This window comes from Colletotrichum spaethianum (assembly GCF_022836535.1).
Source record: "Colletotrichum spaethianum MAFF 239500 DNA, contig22, whole genome shotgun sequence".
In the NCBI taxonomy this organism is placed as follows: Eukaryota; Fungi; Ascomycota; class Sordariomycetes; order Glomerellales; family Glomerellaceae; genus Colletotrichum; species Colletotrichum spaethianum.
The window spans coordinates 436,827-460,445 of record NW_026054792.1 but is presented as its reverse complement, the minus strand read 5'-3'; the positions used below and the strand labels follow the sequence as shown (position 1 = coordinate 460,445).

General features: G+C 55.0%; 6 protein-coding genes and 1 non-coding gene across 7 annotated transcripts; 5 read left to right on the top strand and 2 right to left on the bottom strand.

Moving 5' to 3' along the window:
• Positions 1-4,345: 4,345 nt before the first annotated feature.
• Positions 4,346-7,140, top strand: ColSpa_08347 (putative glutamate synthase [NADPH]; the record flags this gene model as incomplete). The annotated part of the gene is made up of 2 exons (XM_049274559.1): positions 4,346-6,871; positions 6,937-7,140. The coding sequence occupies 2 exons, from the start codon at positions 4,346-4,348 to the stop codon at positions 7,138-7,140; spliced, it is 2,730 nt and encodes a 909-aa protein (XP_049130516.1).
• Positions 7,141-8,167: 1,027 nt separating this feature from the next.
• On the bottom strand, positions 8,168-11,056 carry ColSpa_08346 (vacuolar protein sorting-associated protein 4; the record flags this gene model as incomplete). Its single annotated transcript, XM_049274558.1, has 6 exons — positions 8,168-8,332; positions 8,388-8,534; positions 8,588-9,502; positions 9,550-9,740; positions 9,921-10,810; positions 10,926-11,056. 6 exons carry the CDS (start codon positions 11,054-11,056, stop codon positions 8,168-8,170), a joined length of 2,439 nt encoding a protein of 812 aa, XP_049130515.1.
• Positions 11,057-12,158: 1,102 nt separating this feature from the next.
• ColSpa_08345 (uncharacterized protein) lies at positions 12,159-12,956 on the bottom strand (the record flags this gene model as incomplete). Its single annotated transcript, XM_049274557.1, has 1 exon — positions 12,159-12,956. The coding sequence occupies one exon, from the start codon at positions 12,954-12,956 to the stop codon at positions 12,159-12,161; it is 798 nt and encodes a 265-aa protein (XP_049130514.1).
• A 2,227-nt stretch (positions 12,957-15,183) lies between these two features.
• On the top strand, positions 15,184-15,265 carry ColSpa_tRNA_228. The gene is given in 2 exon segments: positions 15,184-15,219; positions 15,230-15,265. It is a non-coding gene; the product is annotated as a tRNA-Thr (tRNA).
• A 2,348-nt stretch (positions 15,266-17,613) lies between these two features.
• Positions 17,614-18,711, top strand: ColSpa_08344 (uncharacterized protein; the record flags this gene model as incomplete). Its single annotated transcript, XM_049274556.1, has 2 exons — positions 17,614-17,748; positions 17,776-18,711. 2 exons carry the CDS (start codon positions 17,614-17,616, stop codon positions 18,709-18,711), a joined length of 1,071 nt encoding a protein of 356 aa, XP_049130513.1.
• A 1,209-nt stretch (positions 18,712-19,920) lies between these two features.
• On the top strand, positions 19,921-21,951 carry ColSpa_08343 (uncharacterized protein; the record flags this gene model as incomplete). Its single annotated transcript, XM_049274555.1, has 3 exons — positions 19,921-20,011; positions 20,076-21,429; positions 21,480-21,951. The coding sequence occupies 3 exons, from the start codon at positions 19,921-19,923 to the stop codon at positions 21,949-21,951; spliced, it is 1,917 nt and encodes a 638-aa protein (XP_049130512.1).
• A 526-nt stretch (positions 21,952-22,477) lies between these two features.
• ColSpa_08342 (alcohol dehydrogenase 2) lies at positions 22,478-23,581 on the top strand (the record flags this gene model as incomplete). Its single annotated transcript, XM_049274554.1, has 1 exon — positions 22,478-23,581. The coding sequence occupies one exon, from the start codon at positions 22,478-22,480 to the stop codon at positions 23,579-23,581; it is 1,104 nt and encodes a 367-aa protein (XP_049130511.1).
• Between the last annotated feature and the right edge of the window lie 38 nt (positions 23,582-23,619).

The window sequence follows — 23,619 nt, the reverse complement described above, 5'->3', positions numbered from 1 at the left end:
CGTTTCTCTAGATCCTCCACGCCATTCAGAGATACTCTTTCAAATATCAATGGTTGATGGTAAGGCCGGCCCTACTCCAAAAGGTCCATCTGTGTTGTTTGGAGAAGTGTACAGAGAGACGGAATGCGGCAAGCCAAGAAATCTTGGCTTCTGTAACCGCGGCGCTAATGTTAGGAGACGGTTGCGTTTGTGTTCGACTCACAGAAGCCAAAAGATGCTAGAATCAGCCTAAGCACTAACGATTGAGGTCTCGGTCCATTTTGGTAGGGGTTGCCAGCGAAAACTATTGTCTCTGCGGATCGAAGTTGGGACCAACTCGCTCTTTGCCACAGTTCGGGTTACGGGAACCCTATACGAATGCCCTACAAGGCTCTGCGACTATCCTCTGTACAACGAGAACGAAAACCAATACAAAACGGGCCAATAACGATCCTGAAAGACTATAAAAACGAATCAGGAGCCTTACCGGCTCTCTGGATCCTAGCTGCTTGGGCCTCTCTAGCTCCCTTTCCCCGCCAGTTTGGATTCGATCGGATGGCTGACAGCGTTTCCAATCTAGAAAAGTCGTACGATGTCACATGCGGAGAATGCCTATCGAAATTTCCCTATCGCGAAATGTCTCAAAAGACGAACAAACGAAGTACAAAGCTGCCTGGGGCCTGCTGAGGGTCTGCTGATGATCCGAGCGACGCTGTCTCTGAAGGACGGACCTTCGGACTGTCCTCCGAACCGATAGAATATTCTCCAGCTGTGGCGATTTCTCACGCAATGGGCCGGCTGGAGAAACACCATTCTACAACCACATTGCGCAAATTATTGAAACGTACAAGAAACTGTAGAAAGTTGCCAAAGTCCAAGTGGTGTGTTGGCTGAGCAAGTAAATACAGTCGAGTTGACAGAGGGTTGAGTTGGATAAAAAATGGTTCTTTCCCGATTAGGTCATTACCTGCTCAAACATGCGCACGCCCGACGTTTTGTACGACGCCACATATAACCAGATAGCGAAACCTAGAAGTACTTCTTGGAGATGTTTCCCCGGATTTGTGTCGAGTTTACTACGAGACGACAGCTGTGTCTGCATGTCGAGTGTAGACGTCCCAGTGCAAATAAGGGATTGAAATCAAAAACATGCGAGGCAGAGCACAGAGCAGCTCCAGCGGCTCGAGCCGCTCGAGCACTTTGACTGCGGTACCGGGCGGAGAACAAGCGTAAGAAAACCCCAGTGCGAAAATCCTTTGAAAGAGGAGTCCATGCTGACATTCAGTCTTGCAGAAGGCATTTCATCTTTGACCGAGGTTCGTTGAGGGATGCAGCGACTGCTGGCTTGGCGCGCAATGGAGCTAACGTGAACATCCTCCAGACTGGTATCCAGACCTCCCGCTAGTGATTCAAGCGAACCAGCTAATCATCGGGCGGCTGTCGCTGGGCTACAAGATGGCGGAGCTCGTTGAGGAATCGGCGAGGAACGAGGCGGGCTGCAGTCCCGGCACGATGGCGGCCTACTTCCATCATGCAATCACGCTGGAGCTGGCTTGCTTGATGAGCAACGACTCGGTTCAAATGGCGATTGTTAAGGGCGTGAGGATATGACCGTATTGGACTGGTTTCTCTGGGTTCGGCGTCGGTTATTCGGTCATATCAGGATTGGGTTGTCGTACATTGGGATACACTGGAAGGGATCTTGCCATGCTTGCTGGGAGAGTCTGGGCGCGACAACATCTTCATTGGCGTGGGGAGTTTCTATTGGGTTCGAGGGAACTAGATCAGCGGGACGGCATCTTGGAATAGGTCACGATTGAAGCGACGCGTTTAAACATTGCGGAATTTTCACGAAACCATCATACGCTTTCGCTTTTCATTTCCCGAAGTAACAAAGTCAGTACGATCAGTGACATTCCCATTCGTGTCCCAACATCAGTCGCAGTGGGTGCAGGAAACAAGATTGAAACCTGGTGCGCTGCAAAGCCGGTGGTGATTATGCCACATTTCCGCAGATAGATAAACGACAGAAAACCCCTGCGGTCATGCGCGGCACAAGCGATATATTTTGGCTGTCCATGGCAATGCCCAAATGAAACGTACAATAAGCATAGAGTCAGAACGCCATGATGGCTTCGGAGTTGACATCCAAATTGACCTTGCGGTGGGTGGTAATGAGTTTGGCTAAGTGCAACGGCGAGAGTGCTCAGGACTCTATACCCAACACGTTTGATCGTCTGGTCTGGACATTTGCAGAGTTTTTATCCTCGCCCATAGCAGTAGATATTGCTAAGTTTGAGACAGTTTGAGACAATTGCAGGGCGCTGTCTAGACATCATGGGCCAACATGGCGGACGAATGCAAAGCTTGCTTTGTGATCGTCGAGACACATGAACACATGTCAGGGGGGTTGTTACGGCACACGTTCTCGAGGTGCCGCAGCTCAACAAGTTTGCCATTTGCTGGTGTTATCAGAGTAGATGACGATTGACGATGGCCTCTTGGGCTGCTCAGCAGCAGCGACGACTGTGCCTAAGGTAAAGCACGTAGCTGGGACAATTCGAAATAACTTATGGTTGCAATCGGGCGAGCTTCGAAGATCAGCGACGGCGGAGAGTTATATTCTTGTCGGTGGCGGGCTGTCGAGCATACGCGCCCTCCTCTGGGGTATCACCATGTCAGCGTAGACATGTTGCGGGACTCCGTGGTCTGTCGCAATTTGGAGACCGAGAATGTGCAGGGCGTGAAGGACGGGCTTCACTTGACAAGGGCACTGTGCGGTGTTAGCCCTAGTAAGAACACAGGGCGAGCCCTGTATAACTCATCTAATAGCGTGTGGCAAACATACTAGTACTGGATGCTTGCTATTAGCAAACATCACTTAGGAAGAAACAAAGTTGGCTTCCACATGAGGTCCTTGGTGCTGACAGTTAGCTAGACACTTGCGACAAACAGCATAAGACGTTTGTCGTGGGAGCCGTCCGATCCGATCAAGGGATCAAGGGGCGTGATGACAATGTCCGACTTGACATCGCGAGGAGCAACTTGTCCATCTGGGGTCGAAGAGGAGAGCTCGAGGCTGATATAGGAAAGGTAGAAGATGGTGCGGCCTCGGGCAACGTTACAGTAGCTACTGGGTGGTAAAGCCGGAGATATGCGAAGATTTTTGACGTTGGTCGCTGGAGAAAGGCAACTCAAGTTTCTTCTTGGTCGATGATATGTGAATGTTATGTCTTACAACTCGATCATGGCACCGGGCGAGAAACGGACGAGACCAGATTCTCCGGATTTCGGAGGGGCCTCCCGGAGCCGGACCGACCTGACACCCGTACGAGAAAGGCCCCGAGAACGAGGAACGCGTTTTGGATAGCTGGCGCAGGGCATTTGGGCGACATGGGCATTAGGAACAGGTGGCTGCCAGTGGAGAGCAGGGGTGGGGGTTACCTAGTCCACGTCTCGTCATCAGAAAAGGGGCGGCAGGGATGTCTCCTCATTTGAAGCGTGCAGGGCAGTACGTACTCCATGGTGTACATAGCAGCAGTGTTAGCGGTGTTAGTGCGTTCAGTCAAGCCTACTGTCACAGGGGGGAGATCTATTGGGAGTGAGTGGCCAAGAGTGGCGGTGCAGATGACATAATTCGGTGGATTCACTGCTTTTCTGGGAAACTCTTATGTAATCACTCGGCGACCTCACTCCCACGGATTCCATGGCTTCCATTCGCTAGCGAGGACGAATCCGCGTAAGCCGTTCGTGACCTCTCCGCAGCGAGCGCCCAGAGAGGACACTCGATGTCCCTCATTGGCCAGCCACAGTAAGAAAAGGGACCTCCCCGAGACCTCGACCGTGTCTGCAGTGGACTCGGGAGTTCGGGCCACACGCTAACTGCGGCTGCACTCACTGACTGGACTGGCTGACTGGCTGGATTGCCCACAGGACGCTGCCGCACGGAGAACGGCACCACTGCACCTCCATGTCCATCCTTGCCAAATCACGAACTTTCGTGTTTCGACATCATCACCAGCATTTGCCATCTTGACATCCAGCCTCCTCGTCGCCTGCAGTAATGACATTGTGGACACGCACCCTTTTCAGCTGTCCCTAATCCTATCGACCCGGTCAATGTCTGCTTGCCCAGCAGCAGCATCCATGGGCGCCCCTTCTCTTCGGTCATAGTACATTTCGACTGCGTTGCAATTGCTGCGGTTTTCCACCATTCGTTCCTTTCCAGCATCTCCGCCTGGCTCCGACCGATTCGATAACACTCGTTACTCCCCCACACTGCGACGGATGTTAATAGACCCCTTCCGCCGAATACCTGCTTGACGTTACACTTCGCCGATACCTTTCATCGGTGACGCCCGCGACGATGCCTTCGGATCACGACCAGCGGTACGAAACCGTGCCGCCCATCCCAAGTTACGATGAGGCCCTTGCCACCAACGGCCCGGCCGATCCTACCGAATGGCAAATGCCACGCTCCCCGATAGACGATCGCTCACGGAACGAGACCGAGTCGCAGTCTCTACTGAACAGAAATGGCGTTGCGACATCGTCTCGCCGGCCGAACGGCTATCGCCCACCAACAGTCGAGTCGGAAGACGAAGATAGCGCATGGGGCAGCGATGATGAAGGCGACGAGACGGCCTACGTGCGCAGAGAGATGCAGGAGCTGGAAATAGGCGATCCGGATGACAGATCACGCCCTTCAATATGGGGAAAAAGGATACCCTTCTCCCTCTCTTTGCCACGATGGCGGTCTTGGCGATGGCGGCTGCCAAGGCTACGCCCGACTATCCGGCTGCCCTCCGGCCCCAACGAAAATTCCAACGATACAAACGATGCGAATGCGACGACGACGACGACGAGACCGCGGATTACACTGCCGCAGTGGGACAAGGACAAGGCGCGGGCGGCCATCATCATCTTCGCCCGCATCTTCGCGATTGTCTTGGTCATGGGTATCCTTTACGCACTCTTCATGAGCGATCTTTTCACGAGCATGGCCAGGCGCATGAACGGTGGGTTGCGCTTCAACCCCGAAGACGTGCGCATGTATGTGCAGGGCAACGTCGAGGACCGCAGAATGAAGGCGTCCGTGGCCCATTATACCAAATACGCCCACATGGCAGGAACTGAGGGCGATTACGCTTTGGCCATGGATGTCGAGTCCATGTTCACTAGAGCCGGACTGGACTACGTCAACGTCGACGAGTACTACGTATACCTGAACTACCCGAAGGCTGGAGGACGAGCGGTGGAGATTCTGGGTGACGACGGGAAGGCGAAGTGGACTGCGAAGCTCGAAGAGGAGGAAATCGGAGGAGAAGCCGCGGGACATCAGACATTTGTGTTCCATGGCCACTCCAAGTCGGGAGATGTCAAGGGGCCCCTCATTTATGCCAACTACGGCGCGAGATCCGATTTCAAAAAGCTAGCCGACAGCGGGATCGACACCAAGGGCGCCATCGCCCTCGTTCGCTACTACGGCCCGCAGGGAAATCTTGCGCTCAAGGTCAAGGCCGCCGAGGAGGCGGGCTTTGCGGGATGCATCGTTTACAGCGACCCGGCGGATGACGGCTTCAGACTGGGCGACGTTGCGCCAAACGGCCGCTTCATGCCCGCTGACGGTGTCCAGAGAGGCTCCGTCGCATTGTCAAACTGGGTCATCGGCGACCCCTTGACCCCTGGATGGGAGAGCAAGAAGAACTTGCCGCGCATGAAGCCGGACGAGAGCAAGGGCCTGGTCAAGATTCCAAGCTTGCCCCTAGCCTGGCGCGACGCACAGATCTTGTTGCAGCACCTCAAGGGTCATGGTGAGCAGGTGCCAAAGGAGTGGGCAGGAGGGGTTCCTGACGTCGCCGAATGGTGGACTGGCAACCTGTCATCGCCAATCGTGCGCCTAAAGAACGACAACGACGTCGTCCTGGAGAAGGGCATCTGGAATGTCTACGGCAAGATCGAAGGCATCGAGCAAGACCAAAAGTCCATCATCATAGGCAACCATCGCGATGCCTGGTCTTTCGGCGCTACCGAACCCCACTCCGGCACGGCCATCATGATCGAGATGGCGCGCATCTTTGGGTCCCTTGTGGCCAAGGGCTGGCGCCCACTCCGAAGCATCGAATTTATGTCGTGGGACGCTGAGGAGTACAACATGATTGGTTCAACGGAGTTTGTGGAACGCAACGAAGAACTCCTGAGGCAAAATGCATTCGCGTACATCAACTTGGATTCTGCCGTCTCAGGCACCGAGTTCCACGCCGCTGGATCGCCCGTCTTTAGACAGTCTGTCTACCGCGTCATCGACCGCGTCTTTGACGAAAGCCTCAATGCCACACTCCGCGGTCTCTGGGACCAGCGCGAGGCTGATCTAGAGGACCTCGGCATGGGCGGTGATTATGTACCCTTCCAAAACATCGTCGGCACTAGCTCGATCGATCTTGGGTTCCGTGGCGCGCGGTTCCCGGCCCAGTCCAGCTACGATAACAACGAATGGGTCAACCGCATCGGCGACCCCGACTTCACGTACCACGTTATGATGGGCCAGGTTGTCGGCCTCCTCCTTCTCGAGCTCGCGGACAAGCCCATCCTGCCATTCGACATGATCGGATACGGCGACCGCATCGAGCGTTATATCAACGACTTATCCAACTTCTGTGAGCACAGGGGCGCGAGCGCGCAGGACAAGTTCTCGCTGGAACCTCTCAAGAAGCTCGTCGATGTGCTCAAGAACACCCTCAAGGCCTTCTCCTTGTGGGAAATGACGTGGGAGAGCACCGTCATGGCCGGCAATGGATGGGAGTCGGGCGATATGGGTGACAAGCGCATTCGGTTCAACAACCGTATGGCTGAATTTGAGACGGCATTACTCGACCTTGAACAAGGCGGTGGTGTAAGTTGGATCCCACACGTTCCCCTTCCTCGGTATCAACACAAAACACTAACACATTTATCCAGATGCCCAACCGTCCGCAGTTCAAACACGTCATCTTCGGACCCCAGGCCTGGTCCGGCAACAAGCCCGTCACTTTCGCCGGCATCCGCGACGCCGTGGAAGCCGGCGACTGGGAGCTCGCCAACAAGCTGGTCGAGAAAACGGCGGGCATCATCCAGAAGGCGACAACCATGTTGCTGGATTGGGAGAAGAAGACGGAGAGCTGAAGACAGCGAGCACCTCGACCTTTCGGCTCACTCCCTCTCTCTCTCATGTTGAGCATTTTGTTTCTTTGTTTCGACATTTGTGTTTCTATATCTCAAGACGGGGGGGTCTCCCTCCGACTGTGCATCCCCTACGTGAGCCATGGCCCCCCTCGTTACTACCACGTAAGGGGAGGGGGCACACACAACCGCGGCATATCGCCAAAAAGATTTCCTCTTGCGTCTGTTTCTTTCTTTTGTCTAAGAGGCCCTTTCGGGCCCCGAGTGCCGTGAGGGTGGCACCGCCGGGACCCTGTCTCCGTGTTTTCTGGCATTGCAAGGAGTTTGGGGGCTTTTTTTCTTCTTCTTTTTCTTCTAAACCACATGTCTCGAGTATTCGTCGTCGATAGGTGTCGGTAGTTGCAGATAAAGATGTGACTTGCCGCTGTCAACATGCATCGCCGGTCGCGAAATGTGAGAATTATGTGAGGGTCTCGTTGCCGAGTTTTCATTTGCAGTGCTGGTATCATCTAATGGACATGGCCGGCATCGAGGACGCGAAGGGGGAGGCGTTGTGGGTTGGACAGAATTATCGCACATAGTTCCAAGACTGGAGGTTTCCAAACTTTGCTGCCCCTTACTTGAGGCCAGAAGATCATTGTGCAGCGTCGTACGCACCATGTCTAGCATTCAGAGAGTCCATGACACCAGCGTGTGAGGTAAAAGTTCGATCGCTTCAATGGGAAAAGACGTACACATATGTACAACTAAAGGCTACAAGCCACATGCAAAGTGTTTTTTCCCCTTCTCATCGTCTGGCAATCATCCACTCCCCGCGTTTCCCCTGATTCGTTGCATGCGCTTATCGTATGAACACGTCTTCCTGTCCTTGTCCCCGGCGTTGTCGGTTCAAGCCCTTCGTCCCCTCAGTGCAGGCTTCAGCCGCTAATTAAGAAAAGCATCTCTTCATAGCTTTCGTTGCAATCTCTCCGTTCTCGTGCGGCATGTCATGAACTGTAGAGCGTTCGGAAACCGAGTGATTCTTGCCTTCTCATTTCGGGTAAAGAACAACGCCCTCGTACTGCCGGCCTTTGATGCTTTCAAGAATGTGGTAGAAATGGCGCTTGCTGTTCTCAACCGAGGCCGAGTCCTGCTGATTGCCGGCAAGGTTGGAGTGGATAAGCTCGATGAGACCGTTGAGGTACTTGGTCGTGACCTAGCTTGGTATTAGAACTGCTAATATTTGGGTAGATTGTGTCGTCTAAACTTACCGCCGCGTTTTGTTGATCAAAGTAGTAGACGTATCGGTCCAGGATCTCGACGAAGAGCTCAATCGACGTCGCCGTCTCCATGCAAGAGTCGGCAACGCGCAGTGCTCTCTGGAGGCATTCGAGCACTCTCTTGCCATCACGGTACAACTGTGTAACAAGTCAGTATACAGAACAGCTGTCATTTGGTGTAGGTAACTTACGCCAGTCTCGTCAGTCTCTCCGTTGACAGCCATCGGCGTTGCCCACCACAGATGACTTGCGAGGTAGACAGCGCGGCACTGGTCCGGCTTCCGCAGGAGCTTGCTGCCGTGCTGGGCGCACTTGGTGATGAGCGTGTCGTAGTTCTCCTTGCCGAAGTTCCTCGTCTGGTGCAACGCTGTTGCAATGACACAGACGGCCTGGAACTGTGCCTTCGAATCCGAAATCGCCTCTTCATAGACGGTAAATGCCTGAGCAAAGAATTCGTAGGCCACCTCCTCAAAGCCCGTCATGTCGGCTGTTTGGCCAGACGCGCAGAAGAGGCGCAAGGCCAGTTCGGCCGCGCCGGCGCCGTTGACACGGGTATACAGAGTGCTCAGGGCAGAGTGCATGAACTTGAACAGCGCGTTGCTCTGGGTCTCCCAGTTGTCCTCGTAGTGCTCGCGTGTCTTGAAGCGTCTTGCGAGCTTCATGCAAGCAGTGATGAGCGGGGGCGTTGTCGTGCGGATTCTCTCGTTGCCTTCCGAGTAGGCCTTACGAGTCATCTGCAGCAGACGGAACTGTGTATCATTATCTTCGCCATTAATGAGGTGCACAATTCTGGCCAGCCAGCCCTGTTCCTCCATCGTCTCGTCCGTCTCGACAGCACGGCGCTGCGCAACTCCAGGATAGTTGGAGGGCGCCTGAGAACCCTCCTTAATGAGCACCTTTAGCACCTCCAGGACGTTCTCCAGTTGATTAGGGGTCGAGATCCGAGTTTGGTCCCGGAGAAGAGTCCGAGCCACCTCGCCGGCAACGGCACGGCGCGTGGGGTACGACTGGGATTGGAAGAGGGGAACATAGGTAGGGAGAGAGAGCGCGGTGAAGATGGAAAGGTAGCGGTTGAGGGGTGCTTGGAGCAGAGCCAAAAGACTTTGCTGAGCGGGGGGGAATGCAGATCAGCATTGTTCGCGTTCTCTCTGACTTTGATGGTTGCGTAGTCGAGGATCTGGTTGACAAAGTCTAAACGTTCGGGGTAGATGTTGAGTGCCAGATTTGTCAACGAGCACAGCAATGCTATTGTGTCCTGGATAGGGAGATGCTGCGCCTCGACAAGGTTCTTGACTTGGCTGAAGAAAATCTCGTAGAGCTGAACGTTCTCCGGGATGCCCTTCTCTGGCGCCGCCCCATCACCATTGACAGCAGTAGCCTCGGTATCTGCGATTGAGGGGGTCGGCTCGTCTGGGGGCGGAAGGTCCTCTGCTGCGCGAGCTTCGTTCTCGCTGGGCGGGTTGGCACCGTTGGTGTTGAAATCCGCGGGTTTGCTGGGGTCGTCATGGATGCCTGGTTGTCCACCGGACGCCGATGCTTGGCTGTCGTTCTTCAAGCTGGTCTTTTCCAACAAGGCTGCCAGTGCCTCTTCCTCCAACTTGGCTCGGTCGCCCTCCGTTTCATCCTTGGACTCGCGCTCTGCGTAATCCGACAAGCGATCCATCAAGCCAATTACAATAGCTTTGACGTTCACATGCGGATTCAATCGGGAGACTGCCCCGAGGAACTGGTCCAGCGTGTGGAGATGGAAGTCGTCGGGGAACACTTGGGTAATGACTTCCAAGAGATACTCCTGAGCTAGAACATCGCGACATTGTACAACTTGTTCCAGCAAAGGCGCAAGGATGCCCGACTTGTATGTCTCCAGATCCACCAGCTGGCTAAGTCGTACAATGTTGCTTCCGACCAGAAGCTGCAGCTCCTTTCTTTCTCTCGTTCGCTGTTCGCGCTCGCGGGAGTGGCCCTGGTGCTGCAGACGTACCCAAAGCTTGTTCATTTCGACAAAGTTGGTGAGGATGAAGTTGATGGAGTCGGACAGGTTACCCTCGGGGCCGTCACCGTCGCCCGTAGGCAAGTAGTCTCTGGCCTGGCCTGACAGGTAGTATCGCAGGAACAATCCGCGGATCGGGTGCTGTACGCCCCTGCTCATGTCCATCATATCCTTCATGAGTTCTTTGACAGGCGCGTCGGGAATCGACATATAGGCAGTGCCGACGGTGATCATGAGGTATAAGCGCGGAATTATGTTGCCGGCATATTGGACAAGTTCGTAAAGGTCGGCGAGGTGGTTGACCGGGTGGTTCTCTCGGAGGTGGACGGACAGGTAGCGCAAGGCGTCAAAGACGGCCATGTAGAGCTCGTAGTACTGTTTCGGACCGAGGCTGCTCGTGCGCAATTCGGAAACCAGGGTAGAGCTACGCGCGAGGGGTCGATTGGTTAGTCTATGCCATTGAGGCTTATCGGGATCGCAGGCAAGGCTCTCTCGAAGAGGCTCCGGGGATCCGGTGGCAGATGATGACGTACCAGCACTTAAGGGCATCCATGAGCTTGCCCGGAGTGTCGAGGCATTTCCTCATAAGGGCAGTCTGCTGGCGCACTGCAACCAGCGCATCCTCCAAGAGGCGCGCCTGGTCCTCAGGCGGTACCGGAGTCGCAGACATGTCGAGGTAAAGCCGGCGGGGTAGCTATCGATCGAGGCGATGTAGGGGGTTTTAGTAGCAGCTCATGGAGGGAAGAAGAAACGACGGTTCGGTGCGGTAGAAACGGTGTCGGAGTAATCGCGCAATGAAGAAGAACACAGGATTCCGGCTTGTGTCGTTGGCGCGGGTGCAGAAAGAGGTGCGAGGCGAGGTCGGGTTGAGTGTTCTGAAAGGCTGACGACAAAGTCAGGTTAGCTGGCTCCAGGCAGGTGCTGCTGGTGCTGGTGCTGGTGAGGTAAGGTCGGGACGGCGGCTGGGCTGTGCTTGCTGTGCGATGCGAGCTCGGTGGACTGTCCGTGGCTGGAGACTGGGCCGTGGCACTGACGGCTTGGCTGGTGTGAAGGCCACTGGCTGGCACGGAGTTCTCTTTAGTGGAGACGTTTGCCAGTGGCTGGCCAGAGAATCGGGCTGCCTGGATGCGAGATTATCTAATACTTTGATTACATAAGTCGCCGAGCTCCGGCGCAGGTCGGAGCACAACGACACGTGATGCTCAAGCGGTCAGAGCGGGGCACCGTCCGGAACTCAATCCCGCTCCCCGACCCTCCTACTAGGTACAGCTCGGGAGCGGAACTTTTGCTATTCAGCATGGCCCACATCGCAGTCCAACGACGACAACATCCATGTCAGTCTCGCCTGGTATGCACTAATCATCACACGCTACAGCGACAGTTCACTCGGCGTCACAACCTGAGGGTCTCGCTCCTAAGCAAGACTTCTTCATGAGAAATTGGAAAAGTAAATAACTAGAAACATGAGGGAAGGGCAGTCATGGCGCGAGCCTAAGGAGATATTTACGACTCAATACCCCAAGCACAACGAGTTCCGAAACCCAAACTCCTTACAGCTGACCATGTTCGCTTGTCATCGACTCCAAAACGCCAACTCAATTTGTTCCCTTCTCCGCGTTACCCCCCATATCGACCCAATTGAGTATCCCCGCACTCAATGGGTTAGTTTGCCCCGATTTCCCGAGATGGCTCAAGCACTCCCCAGCTGCTAGTTCGAGCCAAGCTCATGCGCACTACTACAGTCTCTTTGCGAGGTTCCTCGAATGTTCAGCTCAGGTTGACGAAGCAGCAGTCGCCGGAAGCTGGCAGTCTATCCGCAGATACTCCACCAACGCCGTATCAATGGAAGCCGAGAATGCTGCAAACAAGAGCGTCGAAGTCGTGCCCGGTGCAGGAAGATGGCGCATGTGGGGTACAATCTCCAGATGCTCGATGCCCTCGACCTTCTGCAGCTCGGCGATCCATTCCATGCTGTCGTGCTTGATGAGAGCGAGAAGGCGAAGGTCCGACACACCCAGCCTCTGAGGACCCTCCCACGCCGCCGCTGGCTTGCCTCCCTCGACGATTATCCTCATATTGGGGATCATCTTGTCAAGCCCCCGCAGGTATTTGCACAGGTTCGCCCAGTCCAGCCGGTCGCTCTCGCAGTAGTACAACGGTCCGTCCTTGCGAATCGTGATCTCTCGAATCATGGCGCGCGACGTGGGCGTCAGCTCCCTCAAGAAAGGGACGACTGCTTCGACATCGCCGCCAAAGTCGAAGCCGTGGAGGCCGTAGAGCATGTGGCTGGTCTCGCGGTGGATCTGGCGGTTAACGGCCATAATGGCGGGGTGCATGATTGTTTTTGACGCGAGGTGGTATGTTGTTTCGAAGCATTGGCGGTGGAAGGATCTCTCGATGATTCGATACGGCGAGCGGCGATATGTTTTCAGGATACCCGTCGGCAGCTGGTGCATCGCCTTGTTGCGGACCGCGAGTCTTCTTTCTCCCCCATCATCCAGAAGATGTTCATAAACCATCATGCGGATTTCGGCGGGAATCCGCATCAGGGGCGACTTTTCTTCGTCCATATCGCGGGGTAGAGGGTGGATATTGGGGTCGAAACCTGGGGGGCGTGACGGGGGGCCGGAACCTTTCGGTCGGTCAAGCAAAACGCTCGAAGTTGGATCACCCACAACAGCGACAAGAGGACGAAACACAGGCACGACGGAAGAGTAGATGTCATGGAATGCTCTCGGGTCCACGAAGTGCGCCGTCAGCTGGTCTTATGGCATCTTTTCCCCCGGCACAACCCTTTCCGAATTGGCACATAGACGCGTTCCGAGAGGGTCCATCAAGGTGCTGACATTGGCGTTATCTCCAACTCCCACTGGTCCCCCCGAATCACCGGCGTCCCTGCATCAAAGCCACCGCCCGCAGCTGATCCGTTTGAGACAACCTCGAGGCCGGTGGAAACAGCCCACTCGGCCAGTGACTCTGCCGCTCCTTCTATGCTGCGATTTGCTCGTCAACTGTGCCACATGCACCTCCACGCACGAATCCTCGCCCTTGGCCGTCAAGGTCCCCTTGTCGGGGGTGGATCCTCCGACCTCCGACTAGGAGTTGTGTTCACTACTCCCACAAGATAGACCAACGCGCCAAGAGTTCCTAGTCATTTTCACTCGATCCAACGTGAAGAATTACGGCGGTCGTGCACGATGCGACAAGCAATCCTGCTCCGCAAACACCTTCCGCCTCTTTACTACTGCTTACCCCTTGCATGGCAAAGGAGACACACAGTAAGCAGCCGCTGACTAGGGTCCACTGCGGATACCACGCTCAGTCAGATTCTGCCGTCTTGAGGTCCAATCACCTCGGTCCTCAATCCAGTCCAGCGCTCACGGTTCGGCAGGCCACTGGGTTCCACATCATGTTAGAGGAACGGGGGCGGCCGGCCATCCGCCTCCACACTCAGCCTCCACGGGTTCGGCACCCGCGTGCCGTTTGCACATGCTGTGCGGTAGTTGGTCGGTCTATTGTTGCATTCGAGTCGGCCTCGATCAGTCTCGTTTTCAAGGAGCTAGCTATCTCACCTTATCCCACCCTGATGCTTATCTTGGGTGCCATTTACCAAAGTCGCTTGCAGCGGGGAGTTATGTGCTGATCAGCCACGAGTGACTACCTATTCTCTCACTCACAAAGTGTGCCCGCCGCCTTGATTATTTACAAATTTCCGAGGGTCTTTCACAAAGCTGCATTTCATTCTGGAGCTCGGTACTTTACCTGTCACACATTGCTACTGAGCCAAAATGTTTAACATGCGCACGATATGTTCATGCCACAGGCCTGTATCAAAATATCTCAACTACCAAAGTTCTTGCACTGATCGTGCGTTGATTTACTTCTGGGCCCATAACCCCATGATTGGCTTCCATTACCGGATGTCCAGTATATCTATACGCAGCTTTGGAACCAGCTGCACTTACACTGACGTTGGGGGAAGGGATTCTGAGAGAAATGTCCAGACAAGAACATGCTGATTGGCCGCAAGCGCGCAGTCTGTAGCCTTATCTAGCTGGCAGAACGTGCCGTATTACGATCTCTCAGCCTTAGCCATCGTCAAATATGTTGGCCTTATTGGGAAGAGCACCACCCTTCTGCGTCGGAGTTACAAACTCGATGTAAGGAATTTGAAGTTATCTGCCAATGGCCTGTAGATGACGCCGAGTAGCCAGGTGAGCAGACTACCTCAGAGAGAAGAAATGCGGAACAAAATGGATATATTCCCTTTGCTCCTCAGCTTAATCCTCGGAAGGTTCTATTAACAGAGGCACATGTATCTCAATGCTTGTTCGGTATAGGTACTGTAGAATAGTACACAATACTCCTAGACTAATATCCTCTCTGCCTCCTCATGGCCTCAGTATGGTCACTACTCGACTCTCCGCTATTCTCCCGAGTTGAAAGTTCTCAGCTGAGCATTCTATAACATTTATCTAGAGTCGAGGCATCGCGTCGGTAGCCAAATACAGCAGACAAAGGCTTTACGTTCCGTGTCGTGCCCTGATGCAAAGACGCAAAAGGCCTCTGTTAGAATGCCATTCTTCCAGAAAGGCATGCCTTTGCCTGACTACCACGTATCAGGTATGAGCGTACATAACTTCAATTGTGCAATTTGAAAATGGGAGCTATTGTTCTGTATACACTGCAAGGTTCGAGGAAGATTTATTTGCATTAGGGAGTGCTGTTGGCAATGGCCAGGACTGGAGAGACTGCGCGCTATCGACTTGAGCACTAAATTCAAGTTTTTTCCTCAGCGCCTTGTTGGCTAAGTGGTATAGCGTCTCACTAGTATTCTAGTGTCATGAGAAGATCGGCGGTTCGATTCCGCCACGAGGCAATCTTTTTGCCCTTTCACCTAGAAGGCTTTACCCAATTTTCTCCATCATTATTAAATCGAATGATAGTTCAAAGCAAACAAGTCCTGTCCCAAATACCATCCATCCGTCGTGGAATTTTGTTTGTTGGTTGATTAGCTGGTGCGGCTTCAATTGTCGCGGTAACGGTCTCTACGTCGTCATTTCTGCAGCTAGTCAGTGTTTCAACCTGATCACAAGCAAGACCTGAACACCTCCAACGAACGATCATGTTCTTCTTCGTCATGATACCGAAGTAGATATCCGTAGATACATACCTACGGGCCTGAGCAAATGTTCCCTCCTTTTCGTCTAGTAAGGCTGCCCACATGCCCTACAACGCGCGCTAATGGGCCAAGCTTGTCCTTTCGCTGCTTCATTGCCAGGACACCTCCTGCTGCGGGCTCTCTATCGAAATTGGGCCTTGAGGGTCCTGGGACGGAGCAAAATGGCGGGAGAGAGAAGACGCACGGCGGCTGTGCAAAGGATTGATTGCGCCTCCTGATGCCCAGAAAACGACCCAGGGATTGCCGCTGCGCCCCAGACCGTGTGGGCAGTCTCAAACCAACGGGCTAGGAGAACCCACCCCTATGGGACTCGCGTGGGCGTTTTTTCCTAATTGAGTCAGCAGTCCAAATGTCCAAATCCTGGGTGATCCATGTCGCGCATTTTGACTTCTTGACGAGCTGTCCCTTGCATTTCTCGAATGTGACAGAGGGTGATGGTTAGGTTGTCAAGCATCATATAGCAGTTCTCGGCATGCCTCTTTCTCAATGCACGCACTGCTGTAGTGAACGCCGCCACCCGATTTGCGATGTGCAGCATGCATGGGAGCACTCTGCCCCTCGCTCTGCAAGAGATATATATCATTGAGCCTCATAATGGCATCAAGTCGGTCGTTATGTTGTCTCGGCGTTGTGTCCAATGCAAATGCTACACGTCTCGTTCGAACTTCAACAGTGGTTTGTTGGCTGAGGCCGTTAGAGATTCATGAAAGGCCTGCAGCCTCCTCCGTGCTAGCCGAAAAGGTTTGCTGGGATGCAGGGTGCCGTGGGCGTCCTCATCTGCTAATGTTTATTAACGTTGCATTGCGTTTCACGTGCTGGCCACTTCGCAGCAAATGGGCTCGATAGTACCTAACTCTCCCGTCTCAACCTTTGCGGTGTGGCCGACATGTCGATCTGTCAGTTTACCGGATCAGACCGTTGTTCGCCCTACCACCGTAGCTTGCATAGGTCCTCGCCACTTGACGTATGGTGTAGTTCCACGGTCCACCACAGCCGCCAAGAGCGCACAATTGTCCGTTCTTGAAGCGAACAAGAGAACGGACAGCACTTCAGAGTGGGAAGAACTGTCGTATCTGCAGATCAGAGCCGCTTGCGAGCACAACAAGCAACACAAGCGCGGTCAACTACCGGCTAGCGGCAACTCGGCTCTTCAATTCGGCTAGCGGGGAGCGCAGAAAAGACGCTGGCAAAAGACTGGGAAACCAGAGCATTATTACGACATTTATGACGGCTGTGGAGCTTTCCCCTGGTTGCCCAATAATGACTCGTGGGCAGGCCGCGGTCACCGAGTACACTAGAGAAACGAGAGAGGGAGGGAGAGACACAGCGCACATAGGGACCGGCCTGAAGGCCTCCCAAGACCGCTAAAGCACCGGTCTGGGACCATTTCCCAGGTTGGTGACCCATCACGCATGTAGAATGTCCAGTGTGCCCCAGTTCGACATCCTTGGTGCCCCCGGCCATCGGACAGTTGGGAATTGGTGAATACCCCGGGACTGGACTGGTCTTTTTCATCTTTGACAGCTGGACTGTGCTCCTGCTTTATCAGTTTTCCATTGCCCATTATCTGCCAAATCCGACCATTCTCGTCTCTTTGCTCTGTCACTCGAGCTGCTCACCGTCGATCGAAATTTGCAGAACATTGGGCGGTGGAAGATCTCCCGCTTTTCCAAGACTGCATTTCCAACAGGTGGCCCACACAACAGACAACGACAAGCTCGGGTTCCCGAAAGAACCGACTCCGAATCGATCTCGGGAGATTCTAGAAAGAGGGAGACCCACGAGGTTAAGAAAAACGACAAGATTACCACCATCGTTCTGCGATCTGTAGGGCGGAAGGACCATGGTATAGAGGGAAAATCACTTTGCTCGATAGACAATCCGAGGCGTCAAACACCCCATTGAGGGGCACATCTCCTAATCGTTTCACGAAATACTTTACGCACTGCTTGGTCGCCCGCGCAAGCCCGCGGGGAGCGAGCATATAATCCAAGCATCAGCAAGAACGCCACGACCAGTAACCACCACCCCAAGCAGCAGCAGTCATGACGACGACGTCCGACCCGAACCCGTTGTCGACGCAACGAGGCGCGGCGCCCCTGACGACCGTCTTCACGACGCCCGACTTCTGCAACAGCCTGTACTGGACAAACACCATCACGCCCCCACTGTCGAGCGAGGTATGTATGCCAACGTCATGGCACCAGGTCTTCGCTTACAGCTGGGGGTTCTACTCGCCCGCCATCTGCCCGTCGGGCTACACCGAGGGCTGCGCGTTCCCGACCTCGCTGGCCACGCGCAAGAACGGCAACGTCGGCCTGGGCGGGCCAGTCATCGCCGGTGAGACCCCGAGGTTATGCTGCCCGACGGGTCACACCTGCTACACGGACTCGTGGGCGTACAGCAAGTGCATATCAACGGTGCCCACGACGACCTTTTACAACAGCGACAATCAGAAAACGTCACAACTCGCGCTCGTGTTTGCGGTGCAGGTGCGGTGGCAGGCGTCGGACCTGAGTATCCTCGAGACAGACCCCACGGTCCCGGGGTCAAAGTATTCGGCGCCGTCATCGACGGGCGGCATCAGTGCGACGGCGGCGGCGACGGCAACAGCGACGGCAACGGCAACGGCAACTGCAACGGCAACGGGAGTTGGATCGACGGCGGCGGCGGGATCGGACACCACTTCGTCCTCGGGAGGCGGCGGAGGGATTCCTGTGGCCACGACGATAGGGATCGCGGTTGGCTCGGTCGTCGGATCGCTGGCTCTGGCACTGATCGGGTTCATGCTCTGGTGGCGGCGGCGGAGGAGGCAAGAAGCGCAGCGCGTCAACGCACACAACAGCGACGCCAAGTCGGACTCCCTGGCGCCCCCGATGCTGGCGAACAAGGCGTCGTCCGGGAAAACGTCGTTCGATCTGACGTCGCCGAGCACGGCGAGGCCGGGGACAGGGACGACGGTCGTCGGGGACGCGCCGCACTCGCCGGCGGCGACGCAGCTGGACTCGACAGTGGTGATGGAGATGGAGACCATGGAGAGGCCGCAGGAGTTGCCCGAGGACAACGAGGTCTTTGAGATGGAGGGCGACATGCCCGGCCCGCCTCTGTATCGGGAGAAGGAGGGTTGGCCCCTTCGGTCATGAGGCTTTTGAGACTTCGCGGGCGGACGACCGTGCGGCGTTTACCAGCGGTGCTGGCCGCGACCGTGTCCATTAGTACATATTGTGTCTTGTATAATGCAGCGCTGGAGTTCTGTGTGTAAGGGATGGGATTACTATATGCTCGAGAACCGCTTCGGTCGGAATTCTTGGAAGAGCAATGCTCCAGAAAGTAAGAGGAGCAATTTTAGGGCATTAATCAATCAAATATAAATCTTAGCCATGTCTCACGTCTGCGCTACAATGAAACAACGCCGCTGTCACGTTGAACTTGACCCCGATGGGATTCCCTGAACCTATCCTTGAATTTGCCTGAGCCGTCAACCAGAATCCCATAGCGCGCTCAACGGGAAACCAAGAGTTAATGTCTAAAATGTCTACATCATGTAGTCTCACCAAACTCATGACAAATAGATATGACGTACTGACGTCCGAATCCGTATCACATGCTGGCAAATTGTTCTTGCTTATAGCGTCCTTTGGCGGGGGCTATTGGGATTGGATTCCGAGCAATCCACATTTGCCTCACAGTCGTCGGCTTCAACAATGACTAGACAGCCCCTCATGCCCATCCCATGAGCCCATCGATCCATTGATGTAGCTTCAGATTTCCCATCAGTAAGCCAAGCTCAATGGTCGGGTCGCAAACCGGGCTGTCTGCAAGATGTTGCTGATGACAATATTACAGGAGTATGAAACCTTCCATCCCATTCAAACTTGATGTTTATAAGACGTTTGGTCAGCGGTCGCGGCATATGTTCATGATGGATGAAGGGTTGTTCTCGGAACTCCCACTCCTTTTGTTATCGATTTCCTCCTATCTGGTGCGCTGTCCTCTATACTCGAATTCATGTCCGCAGCCTATTCTAGATATCATTGGAGTTATTCCCGTGGGCTAGAGCCATCGTACCATCCAGGCAGCGATGCCCTTTTTGTGCGTTCGGGCCCCTCATCCCAGGCTACTGAACCACTAGGATCTGACCTCACAGCGGTCCCTACTCCAATATACTTACCGTATCTGGCAGCGCTGACAGGGTCCTAGCAGGCAGACATGTCGCCATTGCATGCTCATCCGAACGTCTGGAGGCTAAGGGATATAAAATAGTCCCAACGATGCTATTGCCACGCTTTTGCTCTTGAAATCGAGTACATTCTCTTGGAAGAAAAAAGTGCCCCAGAGCGTCGAATCGCGACATGTCTTGGCGTAACCCAAAGGAGATGAACATCCCGCAGGGGGTTGACATCGTCAACCCCAATTACACCCATCCTCAACTCGTCATGACCCGTAAGTGACCATGGACCTCCAGCTTGATCTGCATCACGACGGCATCCTCATCTCATCTCCTTAGCCGACCTCCACGTCTTGCCCATCGATCTCCTCATTGGCTTCACCTGGGTTCTCATGGGCAAATGCCACCTGTTCAGCGGCAAACCATCGACACAGCTGCATCTCTCCGAGGAAGACGAGACTGCGCTCTTTATCAGGCCGTACAACGAATGGGCGCCCCCGCCCTTCAACAACTGCTCTATTCGCGTCGACTCGGCCATGAACCGCGCGACGGCTGCTGTGTCGGGCATGGGTGATTTGCTGTCCATTGTCAACACCACGAGCACAGAGTGTGACAGGGACCTTCACCACATGAAGACCCGGCTTCTACACGGCCTGCCGCCCATGTCGCTGTCGCGGTGGCGGAAAAAGGGGCTGCACGGGCCGGAGAACATGAAGCGAGCCTGTCAGTACCTATGCGCAGTGGTGGACGCTTTTGAGTATCTCAACCTCCCGCACAGCGAGTCGCGCATGCGGAAGGCGTGCAATGGGGTCTGGACAGCATGCCACGATTTCTCGAGGGCTCTAAACGCGTACCGACAGGAGAAGGGTCGCAGTCCCATCTCGGTAACGGCGGCCTGGGAGGAGTACATGGTCGACTACTTCGAGACCGTGGCGGCGAGGGCTCATGCGTGGGTGATGGAAAGGATCGACGAGCTACGGGAAATGCTCATCCTGCAGCTACGAAACACGACGGGCGACCCAAACGACCAGGTATCCTCTACGCAGATGGCGATTCTCGACTCGATCCACGATCTTGTCGAGATTACAAACAAAGCCGACACCAAGATCATGCTGCCCCTGTTCGGCTTCACACTCAAGACCTTGACCTCGGCGGCGCCGAGGCTCCGGGATGACTGGAACGGCTATGGCGGTGCCGAGCCGATGACTCAGTATTCCTACGATATGCGCGTCCGCTCGCGGGTGTATGGCATCCGGTGTAGGTACCTGAGCAGAACAGCCTCGGTCCAGCAAGCCTTCGAAGACGCGCGCAACGGCGTGCGCCGCTCGCACTCGGATCCTCAGAGCCTGGAGCGGACGTGTCGACTGCAGGTCAGAGAGTACTTACAGGCGAGGCGGGAGCTGCGCGGGCCGGAGCCGGAGATGGCGGATGAGCCGTGGATTGTGAATCTAAAGAACACCATGCGGTTGGCGGTCCGGCCCCCGTTGCGGGTCTGGGGTTTCATCGGGTACAGGATCTCGTACGAGCATTCGGACGAGGAGTGTAAGCAGTTCCTGGAGAGTTTCAAAGACAACGTGACGGGGTGGGGTGAGGGGTTGAAGGGCGCGGCGGATGTGAAGCCAGCGTGCAAGTTGAGGTGGATTGATGGACGGGAGCATGGAATCTCGGAGGGAGACATCGAGGCGGCGAGACGGTGAGTGTCTCCGGCCAGAGTGACGAAAAGATGAATGCTGACAAGCGCAGGCATTACGAGGAGTACAGCAAGTCGCCCGCCTGCGAAGGCTTCCTGACACCAGCGGCAATCTTCTTGGCTGCCGATAAGGCGGCCATCGACTCGTACCTGAAGCCGGTTCCGGACACCGCGGAGCCGATCATCCCTCGCGGTGACTTGGGCAGTTTTGTTCTGGCCGCCAAGGCGTCCGATAAGAGGGGAACGGACAACAGGCGGCGGGACCAGAGGAGACGAGATGCTGAGACGCCGAGCGAAGAGTTCGATGGTACCCTCAGGGTACTCGGGTCAATACTCTTCGACGACTTTTGGGCTTTGATGGGCCGGAGCACATTCGGCTTGAAGGAGCTAGCCAAGCTGGCTGCGATTCACCCCCAGCAGGTTTACACGGGGCCAAGCGTGCCCGTGGAAAGGCAAGGATGGCGGCATTCGGGTTGTTGGAGTTTGACAGTGTTGAAGTCATTTGAGAAATGGCAGAGTCTCTAGTTAGACATGTCCCATCTTCAAAGGACGTGGCGATGCAAGATACCCCTTCCGAAAGATTGTAATGGGAAAATGAAGAGCAAGCGAGCGTTGTTCGTGACAAGGTGTAAGTGGTGTTTGCTGGTGGCCACTCGAACAACGAAGAATGTGCCACTACGAATATGGCATGAAGCAAGCAGTGCCCAAGCAGTGCCCTCGACGACAATCGATCGTTTTGCGCTTGTCAAAGAATAAGGCAAGCTAACCTCAGTGATATGTAGTAGCAAAAGTATCAATTGTTAGCCTCACAACATCGACCTCGCTGCAACTCTATAGAATAGCTTGGCTTGTTGTGCTTGCGAAATCCGGCTTGAGTCCGGGCGGAACCTAAACCCACAACATCAAACCATTCGACGTCATCCATATCTTTAGACGTGCTTCCTTGGAGAAACACATCCAAGACTCGCCGGCCGACATAACTCCCCCAATCCTTGAACGTTGGCTCAATCATACACCCTCACAAGGCTTGAGTAGCCCGTGAATCACAATCATGGCCACCACCGAAATCCCCAAAACGATGAAGGCCGTGCAAGTCACGGCTTTCAACACGCCCTACAAACTCACCACCGTCCCCGTCCCAGCCTCTCTCGGGCCCTACGACCTCCTCGTCAAAGTAGCCGTCGCGTCTTACTGCCACACCGACGGCATGGTTTTCTCGGGCGTCTTCGGCACCGCCCTCCCCTGCACTGCCTCGCACGAGGGGTCCGGCACCGTCGTCCGCATTGGCGATTCCGTCCGCGACTTCGGGCCGGGAGACAGGGTCATGTGCGGTCTGCCGCTACACCCCTGCGGAGAGTGCCCCGACTGCACCGGGCCCGAGACGTTTCGGCAGTACTGCACCAACATCGACGGGCATGTCGGCGTGCACGTGGACGGGTGTTTTGCCGAGTTCGTCAAGGTTGACTCGAGAAGCACCGTCGCCTTGCCCGATGAGATCTCATTCCTGAGTGCGGCGCCGCTGGCGTGTGCCGGGAGGACGGTCTGGAGGGGCGTGTTGCAGGCCAGCCTCGACAAGGGGCAGTGGCTTGCCATCATTGGTTCGGGCGGCGGACTGGGGCATTTGGGAGTGCAAATGGCCAAGGCTTTGGGCCTGCGCGTCGTTGGGGTCGACGCTCGTGATCAAGGGCTAGAGTTGACGAAGAAGAGCAACGCCGATGTGGTCCTCGACGCGAGAAGGGAAAAGAAAGAAGTCGTCGAGGAAGTGCAAAAGGCAACGGGCGGGCTGGGTGCTGACGCAACGATCAACCTGTCGGATGCCAATGGCGCGGCAGGCCTAGCATGTGCCGTAACGAAGATGCACGGCACCATGATCCAGATTGCGCAGCCTGACGATGTCAAGATTCCGTTCCATGAGCTGGTGTTTCGGGATATCCGAGTGAAAGGAAGCTTGCTGTGTTCAAAGAAGGAGAGCGAGGGTCTGGTAAAGCATGTTGCGGATCATGGCATCAAACTGGAGACGAATGTGTTCCATGGGCTTGACAAGATTCATGAACTCATCGAGCTGGTGCATACTGGTGGGATGAGCGGGAAGGCCGTCATAGTTGTCGATGAGGGTCAAATGAAGCGAGAGAAGCGACTCGGGGTCAAGTTTTGATGCAGATTGAATTCAGGACCAACTTCCCAGCCATGCCC